The sequence below is a fragment of the Lissotriton vulgaris genome, chromosome 4_1 (assembly GCF_964263255.1).
Source record: "Lissotriton vulgaris chromosome 4_1, aLisVul1.2, whole genome shotgun sequence".
NCBI classification, from domain to species: domain Eukaryota; kingdom Metazoa; phylum Chordata; class Amphibia; order Caudata; family Salamandridae; genus Lissotriton; species Lissotriton vulgaris.
Window position 1 is genome coordinate 836,174,458 of NC_141691.1, and position 21,235 is coordinate 836,195,692.

General features: G+C 49.3%; 2 protein-coding genes across 5 annotated transcripts in view; both read left to right on the forward strand.

Moving 5' to 3' along the window:
• ATXN1 (ataxin 1) overlaps positions 1-21,235 on the forward strand; it is a 1,146,771-nt gene that overhangs the window by 945,515 nt on the left and 180,021 nt on the right. The window lies entirely within an intron of this gene.
• Positions 702-15,261, forward strand: LOC147722647 (uncharacterized). The gene is made up of 2 exons (XM_086966875.1): positions 702-2,412; positions 15,046-15,261. Exons 1-2 carry the CDS (start codon positions 815-817, stop codon positions 15,062-15,064), a joined length of 1,617 nt encoding a protein of 538 aa, XP_086823001.1. The 5' UTR covers positions 702-814; the 3' UTR covers positions 15,065-15,261.

A 21,235-nucleotide genomic window follows, 5' to 3' on the forward strand; every position in this document is an offset into this window, starting at 1 on the left:
CGTCATGTGGCCGAGCCTTCATTCAGTCATGCATAACTGAAGTGCTACATTTTTAGCTGAATGGGCCTTTATGGAGGTGACTTACAGCCAGTGTTGTAGGGTTACAACTATTACCTTTGTCATTAGAATTTGATCTTTCTGACGTGCATTGCATTTCAGCAATTTTTTCATTGGGATCCTCGATGTTATTGACCGAGGGGAAGAATCAAAATAGAATTCCTTTTCACCCAAATAGAAGTCTTTAGAAGTGTGTCTACTCTCTGTACCTTTCCCTCTCTAATGTTATGTTGGTGCTATTTGGTTAGCACACAGTCTGACTCTGATATGGCTGCATAGCACTGTTGACTGCCCCTGTATGCGATTATGGGATTTCCAGAGCAGACTGAAGTCTGAGCATCCTGGCATGGTATGTTCCAATTGTAGCATCGTGTTCGAGGCATATGGGCTGCAGATGGTACATTATGAATAGATCGCCATCTGGTGTTGGGCTCGGATGATTGCACTTTGTTTTTGTCTTGGAGAGTCTTTTGTATCTTGGTGACTCCTCCCTTGGTTGGTAGTGCGCATGGGCATCGGCTCCATCCTTAGATTGTTTTTTTCCGCCATCGGGTTCGGATGAGGATCGAGACGCTCCAGATCAACTTCAGAAAAAAGTGATTTATCGGCGCGTATTCCCTTTCCAATTCGACGGTATTGTTATCGAACGCGTTTCACTTCCATTCCGACGCGTTGCAAATTCAAAATAGAAGAGAAAAAACTTGGATCTACGTCGACGAACAGGAGGCCTTTCTCGACGCAGTCAAGCCCGGAGTCCATGGAAAAGACTCCATTCAAAAAATGTCCAACGTGTGGTGCTAAGTTTCCACACAAGGACCTACACGAGGTGTGCAACCTCTGTCTATCGCCTGAACACGAATCCAGGGACTGCGAAGCCTGCGCAGCATTCTCCTCCAAGCTAACGATTAGAAATCGTCGAGCTCGAAGACACGAGGTTTCCAGAATGCAGTCGGAGGCGATCCCGGAGCTGTTCGGAGACGAGCAAATTGAGGAAGAAGAGGACCAGTCGGGGTCGGAAGGGGACCAGTCGGAGGTTGAAGAACTCATAGAGCAACAAACCGTGAGTGACGACGTCCCCTTACCAAAAAACCGACCCCGTGCGGTAACGACCCCGCCTTCGGGCCCGGTCAAACCGCAGAAAAAAGTTTCCGACGCCCCGCCCTCGGGCCCGGCAACGAAACCGAAACTGAAACCGAAACACTCGGACTCCCACCATGTCGGATCCGAGAAAAGGGCGACATCGACTTCGGCACCGAGGCTACATACAAGGGAAAGCTCGGTATCGAAACATTCCATGTTGAAACATAAATATGATTCGTCGTCCAAGATTCACTCGATACCCAGGAAGTCGGAATCGAGTAGACATTCGGTGCCGAAAACACCAAACCCTGACGATCGAAAACATAAGCACCTTTCGGAACCAGGAATTTCGGTACCGATTCAGGAGCAACAGACAGATCCCAAACAAAAGATCTTGTTTATCGATCCACAAACTGGCAAAGTAGTCACGAAGAAGAGGAAGAATGAACAGACAGAAGATAAGTCTCTTCCTTCAAAAAAGAGAACAATGGGGACAAATATAACTCCTCCTGCTTCTCCTCGACCTAAAGTCACACCCTCTTCTCCTGTTCCTCACACTAGGCCAAATATTCCTACACCTTCCACACCAAGACCATCTACACCTCAGTCTGATGTAGACAGTGATCTAGGGGAGGGAGAACCTCAAAGGGATGACGAAACCATCCCAGATGAGGATGACCCATGGGAAAATTATGACGTAGGGTCAGATGAGGACAACGACCCAGAGCTATATCCCTCAAAGCCTTCACCACCTGATGATAACACAGGGTTTGTGCAGCTCATTAATAGGGCAGCAAAATATCATAAAGTAGATATACATACAGAACCTCAAATAGAGGATTTCCTGCTAGAAACGCTACCTAATGCACAAAGAACATCAGGTACTCTTCCTATGTTGAAGGGTCTTCTCAGTCACACAGAAGAAATATTCCAAGACCCAGTGAGGGCTAGGGTGTTAAACCCAAGAATTGATAAAAAATATAAGGCGGCTACAAAGGATCCAATATTTATTAAAGGACATGTACCTCTAGACTCGCTGGTGGTCTCAAACGCTCGTAAAAGAGCAAACTCATTATCTACAGGAGAGGCTCCTCCACCTGATAAAGAGTCAAAATTAATAGATGCATCAGGCAAAAGAGTAGCATCACAGGCGGCAAATAGCTGGCGTATAGCCAATACACAGGCACTACTCGCACGTTATGACAGGGCACATTACGATGAATTAGAAAAACTCATCACACATCTCCCCAAAGAACATCAGAAAAAGGCAGATCAGTTAACCCCTTCGCTGCTAGGCCTTTTCCCCTCCTGTGCTGAGCCCTTTTTTGGCTATTTGGGGTAGTGCGCGCTTAGGCCCCTGTAACTTTTTGACCACATAAGCTATCCACGCCAAATTTGCGTCCTTTTCTTCCAACATCATGTGGATTCTAAAGGCGCCCAGGGTTTGTGGATTACCTTGGAGGGGTCCCAGAAATTAACCAAAATATAGTGATTTGTTTGTTTTTTTCAGAAAAATGGGAAAAACGGGCTGCAAATGAAAGCCTCTGGGTTTTTCCCTGAAAATGTTATCAAAAAAGGGTTTGTGGGGCTGAAATCTCCATTTTCTCAGCTTTTAGGAAATGACAGTCTTTTGTCAGAGAACCGACATTTTTCACACAGTTTTGGCATTTTTCTGGGACATAGCCTATTTTTGCTATTTTTAGAGCTTTCCACCTCCTTCCAGTTAATGGTAGAAATGAGTTTGAAAGCAATAATGGATCCTAGAAAGCTGTACATTTTCAAAAAGTAGACAAAATTCTGAATTCAGAAAGGGGTCATTTGTCTAAATCCATGAAGGTTTCTTTATAGAAACTAACAGTTAAATATTGGAATAATTGAAAATTTGTTGAAATAAACAGCCTTTTGTCTCAACGTTTTCACCTATAACTTTTTCTAGTTTTGACAGCTCTTAGAAAGCAATATACCGTTACATCCGTTAGACCTTCCTGGTTGTGGGGATATATAGGACTTGTAGTTTCACCAAGAACCCGACGAACCCAGATCCAAAAACTGAGCAGCAACTTGCAATGGTATTTTTTCATTTACTGGGTATAGAGCACTTTGTCTTGGAAAATGTATACATGGAAAAATCTGTATGAAAGACACCTATGTATTTCTGAATTGGGTACAAAATATAGAGTTCAGAAACAGTATATTATTGCTAATTTTCAAAATTGGGAATACTCATACTAGCATGAGAATTATTGGTCATTTTTCAAAATTATTTTTTTTTTACACAATGTCTTTCATTGAAAGGGAGAAATGCGCAAAAGCTCAATTGGTAATAACAGTTGATTTACAAATCTGAATTACCCCAAGTCTCCCGATAAAAACGGTACCTCACTTGTGTGGGTCGCCCTTGTGCCTGCGACAGGAAACGGCGCAAAATGCAAAGTGGTGACACCTAAATTTTGCAGTTACAAATTGACCCTTTTTTAGCAAAGTGCCTACCTGTAGTTTTTGCACCCTAGCTCTGCCGGCACCTAGGGAAACCTAGCAAACCTATACATTTTTGAAAAGTAGACACCCAGGGGAATTCAGGATGGGGTGACTTGACTGCCTACCACCAGGTCTTGTTACCCAGAATCCCTTGCAAACCTACGAATTTGACAAAACAAACACATTTTCCTCACATTTCTGTGGAGGAAAGTTCTGGAATCTGCTTGGATCAACAAATTTCCACCCACCCAGTGTTCCCCCAGGTCTCCCGAAAACAATGGTACCTCACTTGCGTGGGTAGGCATAGTGGCTGCGACACGAAACAGCGCAAAACGCAACGTGGTCGCACCTCAATTTCCCAGTGAAATCTTGCGCTCTTTGGACAAAGAGACTACCTTTTGTTTTTGAGCCCTAGCTCTGCCAGCACCTAGGGAAACCTAGCAAACCTATACATTTTTGAAAAGTAGACACCCAGGGGAATTCAGGATGGGGTCACTCGACTGCCTACCCCCAAGTTCTCTTACCCAGAATCCCTTGCAAAGCTAAGAAATTGGAAAAAAACGCATTTTCCTCACATTTCTGTGGTGGAAAGTTCCGGAATCTGCGTGGATCAACAAATTCCCACCCACCCAGCGTTCCCCCAGGTCTCCCGAGAAAAATGGTATCTCATTTGCCTGGGTAGGCATAGTGGCTGCGACAGGAAACAGTGCAAAACGCAATGTGGTCACAACTCAATTTTTCAGTGAAATTGTGCACGTTTTGGGCAAAGAGACTACCTTTTGTTTTTGAACCCTAGCTCTGCCGGCACCTAGGGAAACCTAGCAAACCTATACATTTTTGAAAAGTAGACACCCAGGGGAATTCAGGATGGGGTCACTCGACTGCCTACCCCCAGGTTCTCTTACCCAGAATCCCTTGCAAAGCTAAGAAATTGGAAAAAAAACGCATTTTCCTCACATTTCTGTGGTGGAAAGTTCCGGAATCTGCGTGGATCAACAAATTTCCACCCACCCAGCGTTCCCCCAGGTCTCCCGAGAAAAATGGTATCTCATTTGCCTGGGTAGGCATAGTGGCTGCGACAGGAAACAGTGCAAAACGCAACGTGGTCACAACTCAATTTTTCAGTGAAATTGTGCACATTTTGGGCAAAGAGACTACCTTTTGTTTTTGAACCCTAGCTCTGCCGGCACCTAGGGAAACCTAGCAAACCTATACATTTTTGAAAAGTAGACACCCAGGGGAATTCAGGATGGGGTCACTCGACTGCCTACCCCCAGGTTCTCTTACCCAGAATCCCTTGCAAAGCTAAGAAACTGGAAAAAAAAACGCATTTTCCTCACATTTCTGTGGTGGAAAGTTCCGGAATCTGCGTGGATCAACAAATTTCCACCCACCCAGCGTTCCCCCAGGTCTCCCGAGAAAAATGGTATCTCATTTGCCTGGGTAGGCATAGTGGCTGCGACAGGAAACAGTGCAAAACGCAACGTGGTCACAACTCAATTTTTCAGTGAAATTGTGCACGTTTTGGGCAAAGAGACTACCTTTTGTTTTTGAACCCTAGCTCTGCCGGCACCTAGGGAAACCTAGCAAACCTATACATTTTTGAAAAGTAGACACCCAGGGGAATTCAGGATGGGGACACTCGACTGCCTACCCCCAGGTTCTCTTACCCAGAATCCCTTGCAAAGCTAAGAAATTGGAAAAAAAAACGCATTTTCCTCACATTTCTGTGGTGGAAAGTTCCGGAATCTGCGTGGATCAACAAATATCCACCCACCCAGCGTTCCCCCAGGTCTCCCGAGAAAAATGGTATCTCATTTGCCTGGGTAGGCATAGTGGCTGCGACAGGAAACAGTGCGAAACGCAACGTGGTCACAACTCAATTTTTCAGTGAAATTGTGCACGTTTTGGGCAAAGAGACTACCTTTTGTTTTTGAACCCTAGCTCTGCCGGCACCTAGGGAAACCTAGCAAACCTATACATTTTTGAAAAGTAGACACCCAGGGGAATTCAGGATGGGGTCACTCGACTGCCTACCCCCAGGTTCTCTTACCCAGAATCCCTTGCAAAGCTAAGAAATTGGAAAAAAAAACGCATTTTCCTCACATTTCTGTGGTGGAAAGTTCCGGAATCTGCGTGGATCAACAAATTTCCACCCACCCAGCGTTCCCCCAGGTCTCCCGAGAAAAATGGTATCTCATTTGCCTGGGTAGGCATAGTGGCTGCGACAGGAAACAGTGCAAAACGCAACGTGGTCACAACTCAATTTTTCAGTGAAATTGTGCCCGTTTTGGGCAAAGAGACTACCTTTTGTTTTTGAACCCTAGCTCTGCCGGCACCTAGGGAAACCTAGCAAACCTATACATTTTTGAAAAGTAGACACCCAGGGGAATTCAGGATGGGGTCACTCGACTGCCTACCCCCAGGTTCTCTTACCCAGAATCCCTTGCAAAGCTAAGAAATTGGAAAAAAAAACGCATTTTCCTCACATTTCTGTGGTGGAAAGTTCCGGAATCTGCGTGGATCAACAAATTTCCACCCACCCAGCGTTCCCCCAGGTCTCCCGAGAAAAATGGTATCTCATTTGCCTGGGTAGGCATAGTGGCTGCGACAGGAAACAGTGCAAAACGCAACGTGGTCACAACTCAATTTTTCAGTGAAATTGTGCACGTTTTGGGCAAAGAGACTACCTTTTGTTTTTGAACCCTAGCTCTGCCGGCACCTAGGGAAACCTAGCAAACCTATACATTTTTGAAAAGTAGACACCCAGGGGAATTCAGGATGGGGTCACTCGACTGCCTACCCCCAGGTTCTCTTACCCAGAATCCCTTGCAAAGCTAAGAAATTGGAAAAAAAACGCATTTTCCTCACATTTCTGTGGTGGAAAGTTCCGGAATCTGCGTGGATCAACAAATTTCTACCCACCCAGCGTTCCCCCAGGTCTCCCGAGAAAAATGGTATCTCATTTGCCTCGGTAGGTATAGTGGCTGCGACAGGAAACAGTGCAAAACGCAACGTGGTCACAACTCAATTTTTCAGTGAAATTGTGCACGTTTTGGGCAAAGAGACTACCTTTTGTTTTTGAACCCTAGCTCTGCGGGCACCTAGGGAAACCTAGCAAACCTATACATTTTTGAAAAGTAGACACCCAGGGGAATTCAGGATGGGGTCACTCGACGGCCTACCCCCAGGTTCTCTTACCCAGAATCCCTTGCAAAGCTAAGAAATTGGAAAAAAAACGCATTTTCCTCACATTTCTGTGGTGGAAAGTTCCGGAATCTGCGTGGATCTAGAAATTTCCACCCACCCAGCGTTTCCTCAGGTCTCCCGATAAAAATGGTACCTCACTTGCGTGGGTAGGCATAGTGGCTGCGAAAGGAAATGGTTCAAATTGTACGGTGGTGAATTTACAATACCAAATTGCAAAACAACCTTGATTTTGGGGGGGGGGGCACCTGAGTTTTTGGCCCGGGGCTCGGTGGTATTCTTTGGATAGTACAAAACCCAAACAGTTCTGAAAAGTAGACCCCGGGGGGAGTCCAGGGAGGTATGGCATGCGTGGGTCCCCGAACGTTTTCCTACCCAGAACACCTTGCAAACCTTAAAATTAGGTAAAATAATCACTTTTTCAAACTTTTTTGCGTGGAATCACCGTGCCGGCAAAAATGTCCTACCACCCAGCGCTCCCCTTGTTCTCCCGAGTAAAAGGATACCTCACTTGTGTGGGTGCCCCAAAGCAGAACAGGCCAAAAACGAATGTTGAAAAAAGTAGTATTTCAGTGTAACAAATTAAGCCCCCCTGCCTTAGTCACAGGCCTTTGGCCCACCCACACAAGTGAGGTATCATTTTACTCGGGAGAACAAGGGGAACGCAGGGTGGTAGGACATTTGTGCCGACACGGCGATCCCACGCAAAAATGTATGGAAAACTGTTTTTTTAACCTAAATTTGTGGTTTGCAGGGATTTCTGGGTAGGAAAACATTGGGGGACCCACGCATGCCATACCTCCCTGGACTCCCCCGGGTGTCTAGTTTTCAGAACTGTTTGGGTTTGGTAGTTTCCAAAGATGCCCGCCGAGCCCCGGTCCAAAAACTCAATCCTATCCCCCAAAAAAGAAGGTAATGTTGCTATTGGTTATTGTAATTTCTCCACCGTACGATTTGGACCATTTCCTGTTGCAGCCACTATGCCTACCCACGCAAGTGAGGTACCATTTTTATCGGGAGACCTGGGGGAACGCTGGGTGGGAGGAAATTTGTGTGAGCCCAGTGACGCCACGCTTTCCCACGCATAAAGAGTGTGAAAAAACTGATTTTTCCAGCAAAAATTGAGGTTTGCAAGGGATTCTGGGTAAAGGAACGTTGGAGGATCCACGCAAGCCATACCTCCTTGGAAGCCCCCGGGTGTCTACTTTTCAGAAATGTGTGGGTTTGTAGGTTTCCCGACATGGCCGTCTCGCACGGGGCCAAAAACCCAGGTAACCCCTTTTGCAAAAGCTGGTGGTATTGAATGTCAATCCCACCAGCTTTTGAAAGAGGGGTTACCTGGGTTTTTGGCCCCGTGCGAGACGGCCATGTAGGAAAACCTACCAAACCCACACATTTCTGAAAAGTAGACACCCGGGGGCTTCCAAGGAGGTATGGCTTGCGTGGATCCTCCAACGTTCCTTTACCCAGAATCCCTTGCAAACCTCAATTTTTGCAGAATAAGTCAGTTTTTTCACACTTTTTTTGTGTGGGAAAGCGTGGCGTCACTGGGCTCACAGAAATTTCCTCCCACCCAGCGTTCCCCCAGGTCTCCCGATAAAAATGGTACCTCACTTGCGTGGGTAGGCATAGTGGCTGCGAAAGGAAATGGTTCAAATTGTACGGTGGTGAATTTACAATACCAAATTGCAAAACAACCTTGATTTTGGGGGGGGGGGGGCACCTGAGTTTTTGGCCCGGGGCTCGGTGGTATTCTTTGGAAAGTACAATACCCAAACAGTTCTGAAAAGTAGACCCCCGGGGGAGTCCAGGGAGGTATGGCATGCGTGGGTCCCCGAACGTTTTCCTACCCAGAACACCTTGCAAACCTTAAAATTAGGTAAAATAATCACTTTTTCAAACTTTTTTGCGTGGAATCACCGTGCCGGCAAAAATGTCCTACCACCCAGCGCTCCCCTTGTTCTCCCGAGTAAAAGGATACCTCACTTGTGTGGGTGCCCCAAAGCAGAACAGGCCAAAAACGAATGTTGAAAAAAGTAGTATTTCAGTGTAACAAATTAAGCCCCCCTGCCTTAGTCACAGGCCTTTGGCCCACCCACACAAGTGAGGTATCATTTTACTCGGGAGAACAAGGGGAACACAGGGTGGTAGGACATTTGTGCCGACACGGCGATCCCACGCAAAAATGTATGGAAAACTGTTTTTTTAACCTAAATTTGTGGTTTGCAGGGATTTCTGGGTAGGAAAACATTGGGGGACCCACGCATGCCATACCTCCCTGGACTCCCCCGGGTGTCTAGTTTTCAGAACTGTTTGGGTTTGGTAGTTTCCAAAGATTCCCGCCGAGCCCCGGTCCAAAAACTCAATCCTACCCCCCAAAAAAGAAGGTAATGTTGCTATTGGTTATTGTAATTTCTCCACCGTACGATTTGGACCGTTTCCTGTTGCAGCCACTATGCCTACCCACGCAAGTGAGGTACCATTTTTATCGGGAGACCTGGGGGAACGCTGGGTGGGAGGAAATTTGTGTGAGCCCAGTGACGCCACGCTTTCCCACACATAAAAAGTGTGAAAAAACTGATTTTTCCAGCAAAAATTGAGGTTTGCAAGGGATTCTGGGTAAAGGAACGTTGGAGGATCCACGCAAGCCATACCTCCTTGGAAGCCCCCGGGTGTCTACTTTTCAGAAATGTATGGGTTTGGTAGGTTTCCCTAGATGGCCGTCTAGCACAGGGCCAAAAACCCAGGTAACCCCTTTTGCAAAAGCTGGTGGTACTGACATTCAATACCACCAGCTTTTGCAAGAGGGGTTACCTGGGTTTTGGGCACCGTGCTAGACGGCCATCTAGGGAAACCTACCAAACCCACACATTTCTGAAAAGTAGACACCCGGGGGCTTCCAAGGAGGTATGGCATGCGTGGGTCCCCCAATGTTTTCCTACCCAGAACTCCTTGCAAACCTTAAAATTAGGTAAAAATATCACTTTTCCAAACTTTTTTGCGTGCGTGGGATCTCCGTGCCGGCAAAAATGTCCTACCACCCAGCGTTCCCCTTGTTCTCCCGAGTAAAAGGATACCTCACTTGCGTGGGTGCCCCAAAGCAGAACAGGCCAAAAATGAATTTTTAAAAAAGTAGCATGTAAGTTTTACAAGTTAAGTCCCACTGCCTTAGTCACAGGCCTTTGGCCCACCCACCGCCAGCCGCGGACCCATCACATTACAACACTCACACCAGCAGACAGCGCCATTCAAGGGCCCATCACTTACGTATCTGCCACAGCAACTACACAAAATGATGGACTGGGTAGAGTGTCACTCAACTAGCAGTGTGTGTAGTGACCAACAGAAAGTTAGTACTCGCACACTGCCAGCCGAGCGCCAGTCCACCCACACCACCATCCAAGCACCAGACCATGCACACCGCCAGCCAAACACCACTCAGCACACACCGACAGCCAAGTACCACTGCACACACACCGCCAGCCAAGCACCACTCCGTGCACAGACAGCCAAGTACCACTCCGTGCACAGACAGCAAAGTACCACTCCATGCACACCATCCAGCCAAGCGCCACTCCACACACACCGCCAGCCAAGCACCACTCCACGCACACCGCCAGCCAAGCACCACTCCACGAACACTGCAAGCCAAGCGCCACTCCACGCACACCGCAAGCCAAGCGCCACTCCGTGCACAGACAGCAAAGTACCACTCCACGCACACCATCCAGCCAAGCGCCACTCTACACACACCGCCAGCCAAGCACCACTCCGTGCACAGACAGCCAAGTACCACTCCGTGCACAGACAGCAAAGTACCACTCCACGCACACTGCAAGCCAAGCGCCACTCCACGCACACTGCAAGCCAAGCGCCACTCCACGCACACCGCAAGCCAAGCGCCACTCCACACACACCACCAGCCAAGCGCCACTCCACACACACCACCAGCCAAGCGCCACTCCACACACACCACCAGCCAAGCGCCACTCCACACACACCACCAGCCAAGCGCCACTCCACACACACCACCAGCCAAGCGCCACTCCACACACACCACCAGCCAAGCACCACTCAGCGCACACCGACAGCCAAGTACCACTCCACACACACCGCCAGCCAAGCACCACTCCACGCACACCGCAAGCCAAGCGCCACTCACCGCCAGCCAAGCACCGCTCCACGCACACCGCCAGCCAAGCACCACTCCGTGCACAGACAGCAAAGTACCACTCAACGCACACCACCAGCCAAACGCCACTCCACACACCCCGCCAGCCAAACACCACTCCACGCACACTGCAAGCCAAGCGCCACTCCACACACACCACCAGCCAAGCGCCACTCCACACACACCACCAGCCAAGCGCCACTCCACACACACCGCCAGCCAAGCACCACTCCGTGCGTAGATAGCCAAGTACCCCTCCACGCACACCGCCAGCCAAACACCACTCAGCGCACACCGACAGCCAAGGGCCACTCCACACACACCGCCAGCCAAGCACCACTCCACGCACACTGCAAGCCAAGCGCCACTCCACGCACACTGCAAGCCAAGCGCCACTCCACGCACACCGCCAGCCAAGCACCACTCCACGCACACTGCAAGCCAAGCGCCACTCCACGCACACTGCAAGCCAAGCGCCACTCCACGCACACTGCAAGCCAAGCGCCACTCCACGCACACTGCCAGCCAAGCACCACTCCGTGCACAGACAGCCAAGTACCACTCAACGCACACCACCAGCCAAACGCCACTCCACACACACCGCCAGCCAAACACCACTCCACGCACACTGCAAGCCAAGCGCCACTCCACACACACCACCAGCCAAGCGCCACTCCACACACACCACCAGCCAAGCGCCACTCCACACACACCACCAGCCAAGCGCCACTCCACACACACCGCCAGCCAAGCACCACTCCGTGCGTAGATAGCCAAGTACCCCTCCACGCACACCGCCAGCCAAACACCACTCAGCGCACACCGCCAGCCAAGGGCCACTCAGCGCACACCGCCAGCCAAGCACCACTCCACGCACACTGCAAGCCAAGCGCCACTCCACGCACACTGCAAGCCAAGCGCCACTCCACGCACACCGCAAGCCAAGCGCCACTCCACACACACCACCAGCCAAGCGCCACTCCACACACACCACCAGCCAAGCGCCACTCCACACACACCACCAGCCAAGCGCCACTCCACACACACCGCCAGCCAAGCACCACTCCACACACACCACCAGCCAAGCACCACTCAGCGCACACCGACAGCCAAGTACTACTCCACACACACCGCCAGCCAAGCACCACTCCACGCACACCGCAAGCCAAGCGCCACTCACCGCCAGCCAAGCACCGCTCCACGCACACCGCCAGCCAAGCACCACTCCGTGCACAGACAGCAAAGTACCACTCAACGCACACCACCAGCCAAACGCCACTCCACACACACCGCCAGCCAAACACCACTCCACGCACACTGCAAGCCAAGCGCCATTCCACACACACCACCAGCCAAGCGCCACTCCACACACACCACCAGCCAAGCGCCACTCCACACACACCGCCAGCCAAGCACCACTCCGTGCGTAGATAGCCAAGTACCCCTCCACGCACACCGCCAGCCAAACACCACTCAGCGCACACCGACAGCCAAGGGCCACTCCACACACACCGCCAGCCAAGCACCACTCCACGCACACTGCAAGCCAAGCGCCACTCCACGCACACTGCAAGCCAAGCGCCACTCCACGCACACCGCCAGCCAAGCACCACTCCACGCACACTGCAAGCCAAGCGCCACTCCACGCACACTGCAAGCCAAGCGCCACTCCACGCACACTGCAAGCCAAGCGCCACTCCACGCACACTGCAAGCCAAGCGCCACTCCACGCACACCGCCAGCCAAGCACCACTCCACGCACACCGCCAGCCAAGCACCACTCCATGCACAGACAGCCAAGTACCACTCCACGCACACCATCCAGCCAAACGCCACTCCACACACACCGCCAGCCAAGCACCACTCCACGCACACCGCAAGCCAAGCGCCACTCACCGCCAGCCAAGCACCGCTCCACGCACACCGCCAGCCAAGCACCACTCCGTGCACAGACAGCAAAGTACCACTCAACGCACACCACCAGCCAAACGCCACTCCACATACACCGCCAGCCAAACACCACTCCACGCACACTGCAAGCCAAACGCCACTCCACACACACCACCAGCCAAGCGCCACTCCACACACACCACCAGCCAAGCGCCACTCCACACACACCGCCAGCCAAGCACCACTCCGTGCGTAGATAGCCAAGTACCCCTCCACGCACACCGCCAGCCAAACACCACTCAGCGCACACCGACAGCCAAGGGCCACTCCACACACACCGCCAGCCAAGCACCACTCCACGCACACTGCAAGCCAAGCGCCACTCCACGCACACTGCAAGCCAAGCGCCACTCCACGCACACCGCCAGCCAAGCACCACTCCACGCACACTGCAAGCCAAGCGCCACTCCACGCACACTGCAAGCCAAGCGCCACTCCACGCACACTGCAAGCCAAGCGCCACTCCACGCACACCGCCAGCCAAGCACCACTCCACGCACACCGCCAGCCAAGCACCACTCCGTGCACAGACAGCCAAGTACCACTCCACGCACACCATCCAGCCAAACGCCACTCCACACACACCGCCAGCCAAGCACCACTCCGTGCACAGACAGCCAAGTACCACTCAATGCAGACCACCAGCCAAGGGCCACTCCACACACACCGCCAGCCAAGCACCACTCCACGCACACTGCAAGCCAAGCGCCACTCCACGCACACTGCAAGCCAAGCGCCACTCCACGCACACCGCCAGCCAAGCACCACTCCGTGCACAGACAGCCAAGTACCACTCCACGCACACCATCCAGCCATGCGCACCTCCACACACACCGCCAGCCAAGCAGCACTCCATGCACAGACAGCCAAGTACCACTCCACGCACACCATCCAGCCAAGCGCCACTCCACCAGCCAAACACCACTTCACGCACACTGCAAGCCAAGTGCGACTCCACACACACCGCCAGCCAAGCAGTACTTCTTGCCGAAGGGGTCGCTTCCTAAAAACTAAATATAAATTCCCTGGTGCTAGTGGGTATTTTCTGCCCCACCCGGGGGCAAAAAGGCAAATAAAACGGGCCGATTTGCACCTAGGGTGGACAGAAGAACAAAAAACACAATCATGGCCCCCTGGAAGCGACCCTTACCCAAGGGGTCGCTTCCCAAAAGAAACACAGTGCCCCAACAAATATCCCTGGTGCTAGTGGGAAATTTCTGCCCCCCCTGGGGGCAAAACGGCCGAAAAACAGGCCGATTTGCCCCCAGGGGGGGGCAGAAAAACAAAAAGTTAAGTGTGAGGCCACCTGGAAGCAACCCTTGCCCAAGGGGTCGCTTCCTAAAAGCTAAAAACAAAATCCCTGGTGCTAGTGGGCATTTTCTGTCCCCCCCTGGGGGCAAAACGGCAAAAAAAACGGGCCGATTTGCCCCCAGGGGGGACAGAAAAACGTAAACAAAAAATATGGCCGCCATCTTGGCTCCAAAAAACAACCCTGGTGCTAGTGGGGAATTTCTGCCCCCCCTGGGGGCAAAACGGCCGAAAAAACGGGCCGATTTGCCCCCAGGGGGGGCAGAAAAACGAAAACATTATCACAGCCCGCCTGGAAGCGACCCTTGCCCAAGGGGTCGCTTCCTATAATCTAAAATTACATCCCTGGTGCTAGTGGGGGCATTTCCGCCGCACAATCGCGACGCTGTGCGCGATCGTGAGGCAGAAATGCCCTGCAAAGAGACATCAGGGGAGAGGAAAAACTCTTTCCTCTCCCCTGATGCCTCTTCGCTGCCCCAAACCCCCGCCAGACACTGCAATCTTACCTTTTCCCCAGACGCGCAGGAAGCAGATGGCTTCCCGAGCGCTGGGAATCCCTGATGATGTCAGCGCGCGCTGTGCGCGCTGACGTCATCAGGGATTCCCATGGGGGGGAGGGGGGCGGCAGCGGAAGGTCTTCCGCTGCCGCCCCCAGCAAAACAACGAAGATCAGAGAACCTCGGGGGGAGCGCCAGCGCTTCCCCCGAGGGTGGGGCTCATGACGAGCTGGGCTCGTCATCAGCACACGACCACTGTGCACCATGACGAGCCCAGCTCGTCATCAGCATCGAAAGGGTTAATACAGGAAGGTAAAATAATAACCAATACTTCCATTAAGTGCGCCCTAGACGCAGCAGACACTGCAGCAAGATCTATCAATACCAGTGTCATGTTAAGGAGACATGCATGGCTTAGAATCTCAGGATTCAAACAGGAAGTACAAACGGCCCTACTGAACAAACCATTTGATCAAAAGACACTGTTTGGTTCAAACACAGATGAGACCTTAGAAAAAATGAAAAAAGATACAGAAACGGCTAAGTCAATGGGAGCATTGCAACAGCCAACACAAAGAGGTTCCTTTCGTAGATCCACCTATAGAGGGGGCTCAAAAAATACAGGAACAAATCAGCAATCCACCTCTTTCACACCAACATCACCCAGAGGTAATTCAAGAGGCAGTTACAGAGGTAACAACAACAAGGGTAGAGGCCGCGGAAATAATAACAACCGCAACGCCTCAACCCCAAAGCAGTGACTTCATAGAACTCCCCCCAGACCACATAACACCGGTCGGGGGACGTATATCACAGTTCCTACCTGTCTGGGAAAACATCACATCAGACAAGTGGGTGAGACAAATTATCCAACATGGTTATTGCCTAGAACTCACAGCTACCCCACCAAACATCCCCCCAAACAGCGTCCAATGAGTCAAGATCATCTGACATTGTTAAGAGAAGAAGTAATAGCACTTCTACAAAAGCACGCAATAGAGAAGGTCCCAAAAGATCAACAAGGAACAGGAGTATACTCTCTATACTTCCTAATCCCCAAAAAAGACGGGTCCCTAAGACCAATATTAGACCTCAGACCTCTCAATGCTTACATAAATTCGGAGCATTTCCACATGGTCACGCTCCAACAAGTACTCCCTTTACTGAAGAAAGGGGACTTTCTTTCTACACTGGATCTAAAAGACGCTTACTTTCATATCCCAATTCACAAAGCCCACAGAAAATACCTAAGGTTTGTATTGGAAGGACAACACTATCAGTTCAAAGTCCTTCCGTTCGGTGTCACAACAGCACCGAGAGTTTTCACAAAATGCCTAGCTGTGGTGGCAGCACACCTAAGAAGACAACAAATACATGTCTTCCCATACTTGGACGATTGGCTAATAAAAGCCAAGTCGAAAGAAGAATGTCTTCACAACACACAGAAGACAATTCAATTGCTGCACCACCTAGGGTTTACGGTGAACTACAAAAAATCACACCTGCAACCAAACCAGATTCAGCAATACCTGGGGGCTACTATAGACACAGAAAAGGCAATAGCATACCCCAACCCAATCAGGATACAGACAATGGTCGGGTTAATACAAAGATTTCAAGCACAACACTCACTACCAGCACGAGTGTTTATGCAACTATTAGGCATGATGTCCTCCTGCATACTGCTAATACCACATGCCAGGCTACAAATGCGTCCACTGCAGGAGTGTCTAGCGACACAGTGGAATCAGGCTCAAGGTCAGATTACAGATCTGGTGTTGGTAAACGACCGGACGTATCGCTCTCTGAAGTGGTGGAACACAGAAAACATTTCCAAGGGACGGTCGTTCCTAGAGCCAATTCCACAAGTGATAATAACAGCGGACGCATCGCTCTCCGGATGGGGAGCGCATATGGACAAATACACAGTGCAGGGGAAATGGAGTGTGCAGCAAAAGAAACTGCACATCAACTACCTAGAGCTATTAGCAGTATTTCTAGCACTAAAAGCTTTCCAAATGCAAATAACAGGCAAGGCAGTCCTGATCAGAACAGACAACATGACTGCAATGTATTATATTCAAAAACAGGGGGGGACACACTCTCTCCAACTATCCAAACTAGCACAGGACATTTGGAGATGGGCCATTCCTCAAAAGATCTATCTGCTAGCAGAACACCTACCAGGAGTTCAAAATCAGATAGCAGACATCCTAAGCAGACAGTCAGAACAAGTTCACGAATGGGAGCTGCACGACCAAATACTGCAGCCATTCTTCCAAAAATGGGGGCAACCAGAGATAGATCTGTTTGCCAATCATCAGAACGCAAAATGCAAAAACTTCGCATCCAGGTACCCACACCAACGGTCCCAGGATAATGCACTATGGATAAATTGGTCCAACAAATTTGCTTACGCGTTCCCTCCTCTACCACTAATTCCATTACTGGTTCGGAAACTGCAGCAACACTCAATGACAATGATACTAGTGGCACCCACGTGGGCAAGACAGCCGTGGTTCACCACGCTGCTACAACTCTCACAAGTACCACATCAAAAGCTAAGATTATTACCCATGCATCTTACACAGAACCATGGAGAAATAATGCACCCAGATCCCAAACAACTGAACCTAGCGATCTGGCTCCTGAGGTCATAGAGTTTGGATACTTAGATTTACCACCAGAATGTATGGAAATCATTAAACAAGCAAGACGTCCTACCACCAGAGCATGCTATGCAGCAAAGTGGAAAAGGTTTGCTATACACTGTAACAGTAGGCACATCAACCCTCTGGACGCATCCACTAAACAAATCATTTGCTATTTACTACACTTGCAACAATGTAACTTAGCATATACTTCTATCAGAGTTCATCTCGCAGCCATAGCGGCGTACCTACAAAACAGGCAACATCTTTCCCTGTTTAAAGTACCAGCAATTAAAGCTTTCATGGAAGGACTCAAAAGAGTCATTCCACCAAGAAGACCACCTTCCCCAGTCTGGAATCTCAACATAGTACTTACCAGACTAATGGGTCCACTCTTTGAACCTATGCATAGGTGTGAAATACAATTCCTCACATGGAAGGTGGCCTTCCTCATAGCTATCACGTCACTTAGAAGAGTAAGTGAGCTGCAGGCTTTTACAATTCAAGAACCATTTATGCAGGTACACCAAAATAAGGTGGTCCTTAGAACAAACCCAAAATTCTTACCAAAGGTAATTTCAGCATTCCACATCAATCAGTCAGTGGAATTACCGGTTTTCTTTCCAAAACCACAAACAGTAGCAGAAAGAGCCCTACATACATTGGATGTTAGAAGGGCCATATTGTACTATATAGAAAGAACACAAACTTTCAGAAAGACAAAACAGCTATTTGTTGCGTTTTCTCCTACACATAAAGGCAATCCCATCTCTAAAGCGGGCATTGCCAGATGGATTGTAAAATGCATTCAAATATGCTACTTAAAAGCAAAGAGAACACTAACTGTTCCTCCTAGAGCTCACTCTACACGTAAACTAGGAGCATCTATGGCATTTTTGGGAAACATTCCACTAGATGACATATGCAAAGCAGCTACCTGGGTTACACCGCACACCTTCACAAAACACTATTGTGTAGATGTGCACACAACACAACAAGCTAGAGTGGGACAAGCAGTATTAAAAACTTTATTTCAGACAGTTGCAACAGACACGGGCGACCACCGCTAGGGAGAGAACTGCTGTATAGTCTATTCATAATGTACCATCTGCAGCCCATATGCCTCGAACGGAATATGCTACTTACCAGTATGCATCTGTTCTTGGCATAGAGGGCTGCAGAGTGGTACATGCCCTCCCAGCCTCCCCGGAAACCTGTGTCTGTTCCAACATTATCTTATTTAGATACACTTACATGGGCACTCTTATCTGTATTCTACTATACTACTCCATCTAACCCTACTATGGCAAAACAATCTAAGGATGGAGCCGATGCCCATGCGCACTACCAACCAAGGGAGGAGTCACCAAGATACAAAAGACTCTCCAAGACAAAAACAAAGTGCAATCATCCGAGCCCAACACCAGATGGCGATCTATTCATAATGTACCACTCTGCAGCCCTCTATGCCAAGAACAGATGCATACTGGTAAGTAGCATATTCCTTCCTGTCTCTGATTGGGAAATAATGTTCAGAGAGCTGTGGGTTTTGATTTTAATGCCTGACAGGTGACTAAGGCCAGAGTTTTCAGAGGTAAGCTGTGTGAAAAATGCCACCCAGATTCCTCACTAACTCAGCCAGAGTCGGTGAGTGGCAGGTAGTCAGAGAGACAGGATGCTTCTGCGAGACATCATCCCAATTACGTCTGACTAACCAAACCTCAGAAGACAGTGTGCATCCGAAGTTGCATCCTTTTTAGTTAGTCAGTGCTTTCAACTGCATCGCCTTTGTTCCAAACAGCGACCCGGCAGGATGAGGGTGTCAGTATATATTTGACACTGCAGACCACAACCCCCAGTTCTAGACAATTGGGGGCATATGAACATCAAACAAGCTAGCAGCAAGACCCAGTGTACAAGTACTCCCTTGGTTAATGTGCACGGGTTCAGAGATACATTTTCCACACCGAGTGGCGGCTGCTGTGGCATTTAAGTGGTGAGGCAGCACAGGGAAGAATAATTAGAAAAGTAATGCTTACCTGCATTCTGCAGCGTCGGTGCTCTTCTGGCCTCTTTTCCTTGACTCCCGGCAGGCTAGAGGGTCCCCTACGCCAGTCCAGATGCTGCTCTCATGCTGGTTTTACCCATATGAGAGCAGCGCTGTCATTGGTTTGAGCTGCCTAGTTAGGTGCTCACTAAGAAACTACGACCCTCTGCTTGTTCTCCACCCGGATGTAAAGCACAGTGCGGGTGGAGAGATCTCAGTGCGCATGACGGTTTGGCCGGCTTTAGACGGCCGACCAAACCATAATGTGCACTTGAAGCAGTGCCACCACTCCTCCTCCTTCCTGCTGCTGTGTCGACGTGTCACAATGGATGCCTCATCCTCGGCTCAGCTGCAGAAAGTAAGCAAGCAAAAATAAAATGATAATAACCTGTGTTAATATAATTTCCTTTCATTTTTCACTGTTCAAAAGCAGTGGGGCGACACTGCTCCGCATTAGCGGAGGAGACGCTGCTGTCCACACCTAATTCTGTGTTCTCTGTCTGAGACAAGAGATTGCATCTCCCAGAGAATTCTTAGAATTCTCACATGCTAGTCGAGGCATTTAATGAGGAATGTATGATGTACTGCTTCAAATCTATCCAAAAATTTACCTACGTCCTGGCAGCTAGCTTGCCTCTAACTCAGCTGTCAGATTCCCTGAAGAGAGTTCTGGGTGGTTTAGTAAGTGGCAACCTCCTTGGCAGTGCACGGTTGATGTACATTGGAATTTTATAGAGAGTTCTGTGTGGAAAATGTTGGGTGTTTTGGATGAGATTCAAAGAAGTCTATAATTCTGTTTCAGAAATGTGTTAGGCACCTAGAGATGTGTTTTGCAATACATACCATATCTCTTTTGTTAGATGTGTGCCTGAGCTGTCATGTTTTGGAGAAAAAAGTTCTGTTTGTGAACACTGATGGTCAGAGTACTGTGGCCTTCCTTTTTGATTCGATCTCCAAGATCCTCGCTATTGCTGACCTGCAGGCCGGCCTTATATTACACATTGTTAGATACAATTGCAGTTTATATTCCCATGGACATGGGTGGTTTGCGGTTGCCGCATCTTTCAATTCAGTTCCATCCCCACATTCCTGTTAGAGTCTATTTTGTTTTTGTTTTCTGGGATGCTTTACGTTAGCTGACTTGAAGTACTTTATTTGATTTGTCTTTGGGACCTTGAGGGCCCTTTTTGCATTCCTTTGGATGCAGTCCTTCAGAGGCTGTATCCAACAGTCCTTCTGGCTCTCTGGTATGGTACTTTCACTCATTCTTTTGTCCAGATGATGACCCTTGAATAACTGTAGGGTCAAAACGTCTTCGACTAACACAACAGTTAGACTAGGAATCATATGTCTAGATTAGATACCTTAATTGAACAATTTCAGCTTTACTTGTACCCCTGTGCTTATGTTGTGTTTCCATTTTTTATAATAAAACCTTTTAAGTGCACCTAAATAATTTGTGTGGTCACTCTAGGTACATTGCACTTTAACGAGAACTACTTTTATAATTTTCGGACACATGAAACAGTTTTCTCGTGTATATTGTTTGAATCTCCATACTAAGGGCCTGATTATGAGTATGGCAGTGTGGTAGCTGGCCACCAAGCCACCGCCTCACTCCCACACCACCAAACTTACCCGCCGGCCGCCTGCTAGATTATGAGTTATCTTGTGTTCTGACAGGTGGTCCTTTGGCACTGCCACAGCGTTGCCTATTAAAAAGGTACCACAATGAGGGTGCCAAAGCCAGTTCCTGAACTGCATGACTGTAAAGTCCATGCCATCCAGG